This window comes from Ovis aries, chromosome 14 (genome assembly GCF_016772045.2).
Source record: "Ovis aries strain OAR_USU_Benz2616 breed Rambouillet chromosome 14, ARS-UI_Ramb_v3.0, whole genome shotgun sequence".
In the NCBI taxonomy this organism is placed as follows: Eukaryota; Metazoa; Chordata; class Mammalia; order Artiodactyla; family Bovidae; genus Ovis; species Ovis aries.
This window is the reverse complement of record NC_056067.1, coordinates 60,975,896-60,987,830: the sequence shown is the minus strand read 5'-3', so window position 1 is coordinate 60,987,830 and position 11,935 is coordinate 60,975,896. Positions and strand designations below refer to the sequence as shown.

Below are 11,935 nucleotides of genomic sequence, written 5' to 3'. Positions count from 1 at the left end.
CTAAATGGGATCTCGGTTATTTGTTATCTTTCAGCGATATTGTCTCAGGACATCCAGGGTTTGTTCCCAAAGAAGCTGTGCATAAGAGATTCATGTGTGATGTGCTGGGAAGTTCTGAGATTTCTCAGCTTGGAAATTTGTACTTAATGAAAGACTGGGAAAGTTAAGGGGGCCTGTGATGTGCAAAAAGGATATTATTTTAGATGTAACCACATCGGGACAGTTATTCATGATGAAAATATGATTGCCAAAAGAAATTGAGGATGTGTGTCAAACTAGTAAAAATTCTATTTGAAGTCAGTAAGTCTGGCAGAAAAATATGTTTTTTTTAAGCAAGGACCCACATGACTTTAAAAAAACACACATATTCTCTGATGTGAAATTTGAAAAACGTGGAAAGTCATCTAGTTTATGCTACAAATAATCACTCAAGCCAGTATGAACATAGGTTTGAGTTAAACACTCAGTCATACATATCTGAAAGTCAGGGATTTGAAAGTGAAAGAGGAAAATCTCACTATGATCAATTTGAGAGATCCTTTCACGAGGGCTCATTACTTTTCCACCAACAAACATTTTCTCCCTATTCCAATATCTGTTATGTCGGTAATACTGAGACAGTCTTTATCCAGCCACCTTCATTCAATGGGTGTCATAGTACAGATAATGCAGAACAACCTTCCATGTGTAATCCAACGAGTGAGGCCTTAAGCGAGAGCTCCATCTTCAGTTATTACAACAGTATTTATGATGGAGCCACAATCTACCCATGCCTTGAACCTGGGAATCTCTTTGACCAAGATGGTCTCATGAATCATCAGAGAACTCAATGTTCAGAGAACCATGATGAAAGGGATGAATGTAGAAATGTCTTTTATCAAAGCTCAAATCTTATTGCAGATAGGAACGACCATAATGAAGAAAATAACTACAGATTTAGTAAATGCGGTCAAGTTTCTAACCAGTCATCACAACTTACTCAATATCTGAGTATTCATACTAAGGAGGGACACTGCAAGTGGAATAAATGTGGGAAAGTCTTTCCTCAATTATCAAATCTAAACAGACACAGGAAAACCCACACAGGAGGGAAACCTAACCAATGCACAGAATGTGGCAAAACCTTTAGCAAGCCCTCCAATCTTACTCAACATCTCACAGTTCATACTGCAGAGAAGACTTGCAAGTGTACAGAATGTGGCAAAGCCTTTACTCGCAGTTCAGACCTTAATCGACATAGGCGAATCCATACTGGGGAAAAACCATATAAATGTCAGAATTGTGGGAAAGCCTTTAACCAAAGTACGGCACTTACTCAACATCAACGAATCCATACTGGAGAGAAACCACACAAGTGTAAAGAGTGTGGCAAAACTTTTATCAGTTGCTCAAGACTTACTCAGCATCAAAGAAGTCATACTGGGGAGAAACTATACAACTGTACAGAATGTGGCAAAGCCTTTACCAGGCGTTCACATGTTACTCAACATCAGCTAATTCATACAGGAGAGAAGCCTCATAAATGTACAGAATGTGGCAAAGCCTTTAATCAGACTTCAAACCTTAATAAACATAGGCGAATTCATACTGGGAGAAACCATACACATATGAAGAATATGACAAAGCTTTTAATTGCTACTCAAACCTTACTCATCATAAAATAATTCATAGCACCAAATAGTCTTACAAATATAAATAATGTGACAAAGCCTTGGAGCGAGCCATCACCTCACTCAGCATCAGAGAGCATGTGCTGGAGAGAGACCCTACAAATGTAATCAGTGATGAAAGAGGTTTGTCCTAAGCATACACATCAGGAAACAACAGAGAGTTCATACTGGGAAGGACGTTGAATGCTGTAAGAAATGTACGAAATGAATTTAAAAACTCAGGTCTAAATAAATACAGAGAATTCATAATAGATAGCATTCAGTCATTGAGCCTTTTCAGGTATTACTTAAAATCAGGATATTATAGAAAATAATCCAAAGTTAAAACACTTAGAAAAATTATTTGTTACTGCGGATCATAGGATCAAGGTGAGAGATGTTTGACAGTAAAATTATCATTGTATCCTTATTTATATTGACATTATGTGAAAGTGAAATTTAATATAATTTAAGTCTCAAAATACTACATGCCAAACCTTTGTTTCTAGTGTGTATGTGAGCTAATTTTCTTTTTTAACTAATATTCTTGACCTTTCCTGCCTCAAAGTTAAGTGAAGCCCTTCTCCATTAGGTAGAAATAGTTTTATCTACCTTTCTATGGAATATCAAGGACCTTGAAATGTACAATGAAAGTCTAAATGGAGGTGATGATTGTCATTGTTTAAAATATGACTATGTCACCATTAGGCAAGTGTTCACAAAATAATTCTTTGTATTAAAGTAAGACAGAGGGTCATTCTAAATTTTAAATAGTGGTGCCTATGGTTCTTTATGGATATAAAGATGGCAGTTCACTGAAATCCCCATGTATAACAGCAATAACTAGAAGTCATAAATTTTACTTGACATGGTAGCAATCAGGAAATCTTACACCTAAGAAAAGTATATGTAATGTTTCCCTGAAGGGTTATTTAATTAATCTACATCTTTGTTTACTAAGTAATTGCTCTCTGTAAACCATAAATATCTTATTTCTCTGATCAGTATATCAGAAGAACAAGAATGTTTCTGAATACTTGTAATCTGTATTTTGATCAAAGATCATAAACTTTGGAAAGTTTTAAAATTCATTTCATTTAGCTTATGTGTAAACTTCCCATATGTTAGTTAATAAAATGGAATGGCTTTTAATATATTAAACTTCATGCATTATTGATGAAGTGTTCTCATTGGTACAGGCTTCTCAGGTGGTTCAATGGTAAAGAATCTGCCTGCCAATGCAGGGGGTCACAGAAGGTGTGGGTTCCATCCCTGGGTCAGAAAGATCCCCTGGAGAAGGAAATGGCAACCAGCTCCAGTATTTTTGCCTGGAGAATCCCATGGACAGAGGAGTATTATGGGCTACAGTCCATGGTTGCAGAGTCAGACACGACTAAGCACATACACATGTATTCCACCACCAACGTAAAGATTAATACCAACATCATCATCTCCCAGGTTTTTTAAGTTGTCAATAACTGATGGTGAATATCCAGCCTGGCATTTTGCATGATGTATTCTGCATATAAGTTAAATTAGCAGGGTGACAATATACAGCCTTGATGTATTCCTTTTCCAAATTGGAACCAGTCTGTTGTTCCATGTCCAGTTTTAACTGCTGCTTCTTGACCTGTATACAGATTTCTCAGGAGGTACCTCTCAGGAGGTAGATTTCTAAGATGATCTGGTAATCTCATCTCTTTAAAAAAGTTTCCACAGTTTGTTGTGATCCACACAGTCAAAGGCTTTGGCATAGTCAATAAAGCAGAAGTAGATGTTTTTCTGGAACTCTTTCGCTTCTTTGATGATCCAGCAGATTTGGGCAATTTGATCTCTGGTTCTTCTGCCTTTTCTAAATTCAGCTTGAAAATCTGGAAGTACACGGTTCACGTACTATTGAAGCCTGGTTTGGAAAATTCTAAGCATTACTTTGCTAGCGTGTGAGTTGAGTGTAATTGTGTGGTAGTTTGAACATCCTTTGGCATTGCCTTTCTTCGGGATTGGAATGAAAACTGACTTTTTCCAGTCCTGTGGCCACTGCTGAGTTTTCCAAATTTGCTGACATAATGAGTGCATCACTTTAATAGCATCATCTTTTAGGATTTGAAATAGTTCAGCTGGAATTCCATCACCTCCACTAGCTTTGTTCGTAGTGATGCTTCCAAAGCATCTGGATGAAACACAAGCTGGAATCAAGATTGCTGGGAGAAATCAATAACCTCAGATGTGCGGATGACACCACCCTTATGGCAGAAAGTGAAGAAGAACTAAAGAGCCTCTTGATGAAAGTGGAAGAGGAGAATGAAAAAGTTGGCTTAAAACTCAATATTCAGAAAACTAAGATCATGACATCTGGTCCCATTTAGTCAGTTCAATTCAGTTCAGTCGCTCAGTCATGTCCAACTCTTTGTGACCCCATGGATCACAGCATGCCAGGCCTCCCTGTCCATCACCAACTCCTGGAGTTCACTCAGATCATGTCCATCGAGTCAGTGATGCCAGTCCCATTACTTCTTGGCAAATAGATGGGAAAACAATGGAAACAGTGAGAGACTTTATTTTTGGGGGGCTCCAAAATCACTGCAGATGGTGACTAGCCATGAAATTAAAAGACCCTTGCTCCTTGGAAGAAAAGCTATGACCAACCTAGACAGCATATTAAAAAGCAGAGACATTACTTTGCCAAAGAAGGTCTGTCTAGTCAGTTATATTTTTTTCAGTAGTCATGTATGAATGTGAGAGTTGGACTATAACAAAAGCTGAGTGCCGAAGAATTGATGTTTTTGAACTGTGGTGTTGGAGAAGACTCTTGAGAGTCCCTTGGACTGCAAGAAGATCCAACCAGTCCATCCTAAAAGAAATCAGTCCTGAATATTCATTGGAAGGACTGATGCTGAAGCTTAAACTCCAATACTTTGGCCACGTAATGCGAAGAACCAACTTATTTGAAAAGACCCTGGTACTAGGAAAGACTGAAGGCAGGAGCAGAAGCAGAAGAAAGAGGATGAGATGGTTGGATGGCATCACCGACTCAATGGACATGAGTCTGAGTAAGCTCCAGGAGTTGGTGATGGACAGGGAAGTCTGGCGTGCTGCAGTCCATGGGGTAACAAAGAGTCAGACATGACTGAACAACTGAACTGAACTGATTGACAGATGGTGAATATAAAGTATCTGTAATAACACAGTAGGATGATATCTCATGGGGCTTCCCAGATAGCGTTAGTGGTAAAGAATCTGCCTGCCAATGCAGGAGACATAAGAGATGCTGGTTTGATCCCTGAGTACAGAAGATCCCCTGGAGGAGGGCAGGGCAATCCACTGCAGTATTGTTCTGTAGAGAATCCCATGGACAGAGGAGCCGGGATGGCTGCACTCCATGGGGTTGCAAAGAGTCACACACAACTGAAACAACTTAGCATGCACATAGAATGACATCTCATAGTAATTCCCTTTTTCTACTGGCCATAACCCTCAAATAACTTGAGATCATATTTTTCAGTGTGTCATTTCCTCATTTTTAACTACTGGGACATTATGCTGATTACTGTATGGATTGCATAGGAGTATTGATGAGAGTTACCTTCACTGCTCCATGATATTGCTGCCTTGGCATCATTTGTGTAGACTGGTAGCCCACGGGTGCCTTGCTTTGACACCAGTTATCCTCATAAGCACATGCACTAGATAACAGCCTGAAAATTCATAAGCAAATGTAAATTCCTCATAGGTCTTCCCCAGCAGCCCTGGTAACCAGCAGTCTTCCTAAATCCCAGGCCCTTCTATTTTTAATTATTCATTTATTTATTTCTGGCTGCACTGGGTCTTTGTTGCTGTGCGGGCTTTTCTCTAGTTGTGGCGCACAGGCTTAGCTGCTCTGCGGGCCCGTGGGATCTTCCCAGGCCAGGGATGGAACCCGCGTCCCCTGCACTGGCAGGGGGATTCTTAGCCACAAGGAAAGTCATTAGTTCTCCGTGAGAATACTTCGTGTTCTACAAGGAGCCTTGATGAAGACAGATACCTGAGAAGAGATTCTGGGATGTGAGGGAGAAACATTTGAAAGCTCTGATCTTGACCATCATCAGAATAAAGGGGAAAAAATTTAGCAGTTGAAAACCACGTCAATAGTCAACATCAGACATAGAGAATGAAAGGTTTGTAAACTGTTAATCCAGGGCATTTCAGGAGGAAAAGCAGACATAGCCTATGACCCAGAACAGGCCATTTACCTGAGGAGCTGCCATTTCCTCCTCTTTTCCTCCTGCCCTGGGTCGTTTTCTCCTCAAGGTCATGGGAAGGATCACCTCAGCATCGTGAGAGAACCCCTTCCAAGGCATCAGCGCAGCGTCTTCGCCTGCTCGCAACACGCCCACAGGCAGAAGGAGCTTGAAAAGCTGGGAGGGCCCAGCTCTCCTGCCCTTCGTCTCAGGACGATCAGCTCCTCCCGCAGACGCACGTCAAGTTCTCCTTTGCTGTCCACACGTGTTCTCTCCCTGGATTCTGCCAACACGGGACAGGTGAGCGGCACTGACGTCCCCTCCCGACCCCAGAACAGCAGACCCCGCCGCCCCTCCCGGCCTGAAGCTGGCTCTGAGCTCTCACAGACGCCCCGAAGCCCCGTGTTCAGCCCGGCCTCGCCTGGAGCAGGAAGACAAGCGGCGCTGATGCTCCTCCAGGGCCAGGGGCCAGAGTTTGCGAGGAGGATCCTCCTGGAACCCCAGACGAGAACCGCTTGCCTAAAGTTTTTTTTTTCTGCAGCTTTATAGTGGATACAAACCCTCCCCAGTCGAAGAAGATATGAAATTGCCAGTTTGAGGGGAACCCGTGAAACGACACGTTGAGCAAGCCCCCGGTGGGTGCTGGCACTGCTCCTGTAGCATCTGTCTTCCGTGGCACTGAGCTGGAGCCATCCCACACAGCACACCTGGGAGCCCTGAGCCGGTGAGGGCGCGGGGCTCGAACCTCTGAAAACACCGGCTCCGGACGCCTGATGCCCCGGGGAAGGGCTCCTCCTGGGGGAGGCCCTCCGTGGCCTGCAGCCGCTTAGGGAAGGGGAGGCGGGAGGCGAGTGGTCCACAAAGTCACATGATGCCCTTGATGGGGTATGAGGCTCTGCTCTCCCAGATCTTCCCAAAGTTACCCTGAGTCCTTGGGTCCTGTCTCCCCCTCCCCTCCCTGGGGCCACGTGCTTCCATGCTCAGTAGCTCAGTCGTGTCCCACTCTTTTGCGACCCGGTGGACTATAGCCCTCCAGGCTCCTCTGCCCTTGGGATTTCCCAGGCACGAATACTGGCGTGGGTTGTCATTCCCTTCTTCAGGGGATCTTCCTGACCCAGGGATCGAACCCACGTCTCCTGGATCTTCTACATTGGCAGACGGATTCTTCACCACTGAGCCAAATGGGAAGACCCCTAGGGCCACAGGCATTCCGAAAATGATTTGCGTTTTGACTCCATCTTCAGAGACGGGGAGGCATGATTTTACGAAGGTGTTTACATCACAGCTTTCTTTGAAAATAAACCCTAGGCAGGCATGGAGGATGGATTAAAATGTATGTTGGGAAGGGACCAAAGCCTCTGGACATGAACCATAAATGTGTATTTGAAATTGAAAGTGAAGTCGCTCAGTCATGTCCAACTCTTTGCGACCCCATGGACTGTGGCCTGCCAGGCTCCTCTGCCCATGCAGTTTTCCAGACAAGAACATTGGAATGGGTATCATTTCTTTGTACAGGGTATCTTCCTAACCTACCGATGGAACCTGCCCGTCTTGCATCTCCTGCACTGCTGCTGCTGCTGCTAAGTCGCTTCAGTTGTGTCCAACTCTGTGCGACCCCATAGATGGCAGCCCACCAGGCTCCCCCATCCCTGGGATTCTCTAGGCAGGAATACTGTAGTGAGTTGCCATTTCCTTCTCCAATGCATGAAAGTGAAAATTCAAAGTGAAGTCACACAGTCGTGTCCAAGTCTTAGTGACCCCATGGACTGCAGCCTACCAGGCTCCTGCATCCATGGGATTTTCCAGGCAAGAGTACTGGAATGGGGTGCCATTGCCTTCTCCACTCCTGCCCTGGCGGGTGGATTTTTTTTTTTTTCTTATGACTAGTGTCACTTAGGAAGTGTTTGCACACTATGAGTCTGGGCTAATGTATAGCAACGTGTGTCCATCGTGACAGTTTTACACAGATTATTTCATGGTTCTGGAAGTACTCTAGATCAGGATATTTATAGCCTGAACTTTGCAACCCCTGGGAAACAGTGACTATAATATCAAAAACTTAATATCAAACAAACTGCACAATCCAAAATGGGCAGAACACCTCATTTCTCCAGACATTTAGGTGGCCACTAGGTACATCAAAGATGCTCCACATCACTAATTATTAGGTAATTGCAAATCAAAACTACAATAATAGCACATCCCACATCAGTCAGAATGACCACTGTCAAAGGGCCTGCAAATAGTATCAGAAATGCCGAGTGGTGGTGGTGGTTCAGTCACTAAGTTGTGTCCTACCCTTGTGACCCCGTGGACTGTAGCCACCAGTCTCCTCTGTCCATGGGATTCTCCAGGCAACAATACTGGAGTGGGTTGCCATTTCCTCCTCCAGGGGATCTTCCTGACCCAGGGATCGAACCTGGGTCTCCTGCATTACAGACAGATTCTTTATTGACTGAGCTATGAAAAAAGCCTACAGAGGGTGTGGAAAAAGGGAACCATCGCACAGTGTTCATGTGAATGTAAACTGCTACAATCACTAAAGATAGCAGGATGGACGTTCCTTAAAAACTAAAACTTAAAACAGTATCAGTTCAGTTCAGTTGCTCAGTCGTGTCCTACTCTTTGCGACCCCATGAAAGCAGCATGCCAGGCCTCCCTGTCCATCACCAACTTCCGCAGTCCACACAAACCCATGTCCATTGAGTCAGTGATGCCATCCAACCATCTCCTCCTCTGTCGTCCCTTCTCCTCCTGCCCTCAATCTTTCCCAGCATCAGACTCATTTGAAATGAGTCAGCTCTTCACATCAGGTGGCCAAAATACTGGAGTTTCAGCTTCAACATCAGTCCTACCAATGAACACCCAGGACTGATCTCCTTTAGGATGGAATGGTTGGATCTCTTTGAGTAGGTACTCTCAAGAGTCTTCTCCAACACCACAGTTCAAAAGCATCAATTCTTTGGCACTCAGCTTTCTTTATAGTCCAACTCTCACAACCATACATGACTACTGGAAAAACCATAACCTTGACTAGATGGACATTTGTTGACGACATGTCTCTGCTTCTTAATATGCTATCTAGGTTGGTCGTAACTTTCCTTCCAAGGAGTAAGCATCTTTTAATTTCATGGCTGCAATCACCATCCGCAATGATTTGGATCTCAGAAAATAAAGTCAGCAACTGTTTCCAGTTTCCCCATCTATTTGCCATGAAGTGATGGAACCAGATGCCATGATTTTAGTTTTCTGAATGTTGAGCTTTAAGCCAACTTTTCACTCTCCTCTTTCACTTTCATCAAGAGGCTCTGTAGTTCTTCACTTTCTGCCATAGGATGGCATCATCTGCATATCTGAGGTTATTGATATTTCTTCCAGCAATCTTGATTCCAGCTTGTGCTTCTTCCAGTCCAGCGTTTCTCATGATGTACTCTGCATAGAAGTTAAATAAACAGGGTGACAATATACAGCCTTGACGTACTCCTTTTCCTATTTGGAACCAGTCTGCTGTTCCATGTCCAGTTCTAACTGTTGCTTCCTGACCTGCATACAGGTTTCTCAAGAGGCAGGTCAGGTGGTCTGGTATTCCCATCTCTTGAAGAATTTTCCACAGTTGATTGTGATCCACACAGTCAAAGGCTTTGGCATAGTCAATAAAGCAGAAATAGATGTTTTTCTGGAACTCTCGCTTTTTCCATGATCCAGCAGATGTTGGCAATTTGATCTCTGATTCCTCTGCCTTTTCTAAATCCAGCTTGAACATCAGGAAGTTCATAGTTCACGTATTGCTGAAGCCTGGCTTAGAGAATTTTAAGCATTACTTTACTAGCATGTGAGATGAGTGCAATTGTGCAGTAGTTTGAGCACTCTTTGGCATTGCCTTTCTTTGGGATTGGAATGAAAACTGACCTTTTCCAGTCCTGTGGCCACTGCTGTTTTCCAAATTTGCTGGCATATTGAGTGCAGCACTTTCACAGCATCATCTTTCAGGATTTGAAATAGCTCAACTGGAATTCCATCACCTCCACTAGCTTTGTTCGTACTGATGCTTCCTAAGGCCCACTTGCTTCACATTCCAGGATATCTGGCTCTAGGTGAGCGATCACACCATCATGGTTATCTGGGTCATGCCACCTCTTCTTAATATCTTCTGCTTCTGTTAGGTCCAGACCATTTCTGTCCTTTTTTCAGCCCATCTTTGCGTGAAATATTCCCTTGGTATCTCTAATTTTCTTGAAGAGATCTCTAGTCTTTCCCATTCTATTGTTTTCCTCTATTTCTTTGCATTGATCTCTGAGGAAGGCTTTCTTATCTCTTCCTGCTCCTTGGAACTCTGCATTCAAATGGGCATATCTTTTCTTTTCTCTTTTGCTTTTCACTTCCCTTCTTTTCACAACTATTTGTAAAGCCTCCTCAGATAGCCGTTTTGCTTTGTTGCATTTTTTTTTCTTGAGGATGATCTTGATTCCTGTCTCCTGTACAATGTCACAAACCTCTGTCCATAGTTCATCAGGCACTCTGTCTATCAGATCTAGTCCCTTAAATCTATTTCTCACTTCCACTCTATAGTTATAAGGGATTTGATTTAGGTCATACCTGAATGGTATAGTGGTTTTCCCCACTTTCTTCAATTTAAGTCTGAATTTGGCAATAAGGAGTTCATGATCTGAGCCACAGTCAGCTCCCGGTCTTGTTTTTGCCAACTGTAGAGAGCTTCTCCATCTTTGGCTCAAATAATATAATCAATCTGATTTCAGTGTTGACCACCTGGTGATGTCCATGTGTAGAGACTTCTCTTGTGTTGTTGGAAGAGGGGGTTTGCTATGACCGGTGTGTTCTCTTGGCAGAACTCTGTTAGGCTTTGCCCTGCTTCATTCTGTACTCCAAGGCCAAATTTGCCTATTACTCCAGGTGTTTCTTGACTTCCTACTTTTGCATTCCAGTGCCCTATAATGAAAAGGACATCTTTTTGGGGTGTTAGTTCTAGAAGGTCTTGTAGGTCTTCATATAACTATTCAACTTCAGCTTCTTCAGCATTACTGGTCGGGGCATAGACTTGGATTATTGTGATATTGAGTGGTTTGCCTTGGAAATGAACAGAGATCATTCTGTCATTTTGAGATTGCATCCAAGTACTGCATTTTGGACTCTTTTGTTGACCATGATGGCTACTCCATTTCTTCTATCTACTTGCCCACAGTAGTAGATATAATGGTCATCTGAGTTAAATTCACCCATTCCAGTCCATCTTAGTTTGGTGATTCCTGGAATGTCGGCATTCACTCTGCCATCTCTTGTCTGACCACTTCCAATTTGCCTTGATTCATGGACCTGACATTCCAGGTTCCTATGCAATATTGCTCTTCACAGCATCAGACCTTACTTCTATCACCAGTCGCATCCACAACTGGGTATTGTTTTTGCTTTGGCTCCATCCCTTCATTCTTTCTGGAGTTATTTCTCCACTGACCTCCTGTAGCATATTGGGCACCTACCGACCTGGCGAGTTCCTCTTTCAGTATCCTATCTTTTTGCCTTTTCATACTGTTCATGGGGTTCTTAAGGCAAGAATACTCAAGTGGTTTGCCATTCCCTTCTCCAGTGGCCCACATTCTGTCAGACCTCTCCACCATGACCCGTCCATCGTGGGTGGCCCCACGGGCATGGCTTAGTTTCATTGAGTTAGACAAGGCTGTGGTCCGTGTGATCAGAGTGGCTAGTTGCCTGTGATTGTGGTTTCAGTCTGGTGTTCAGTTTTATGTCACCATAAAACAGTACGGTGTTTCCTTTAAAACACAGATTCCTGAAGTTTGGGGGAAATGAACTCAATGGAAAATAGGTAAAATATATCTAATTTAAAAATCCGTCATTTCTCAGTTCTTAGTAAATCAAAAAGTTTGAAAGTATCAATTTTTATCTAATGCTTCTTAATTCTTCAAAAGACCATGGGTACAAATATAGACACACTCTTCATTCTTAGTTTTCTCACTGCTAATGTATACCTTCACATGTTTATATATTGCATTCAATGTATGTCAAAGCCATGGAAAGAAGCTTAAGCATAGACAA

The 11,935-nt window shown here is 43.0% G+C and overlaps 1 protein-coding gene across 1 annotated transcript; it reads left to right on the top strand.

Moving 5' to 3' along the window:
- Positions 1-683: 683 nt before the first annotated feature.
- Positions 684-1,664, top strand: LOC121816444 (zinc finger protein 253-like). Its single transcript, XM_042231415.1, has one exon. It carries the CDS (start codon positions 684-686, stop codon positions 1,662-1,664), a length of 981 nt encoding a protein of 326 aa, XP_042087349.1.
- Positions 1,665-11,935: the final 10,271 nt, after the last annotated feature.

Bases quoted from the DNA above. Each gene is read 5' to 3' on its own strand.
- LOC121816444 (XM_042231415.1), top strand. From the start codon at position 684: ATGTGTAATCCAACGAGTGAGGCCTTAAGCGAGAGCTCCATCTTCAGT.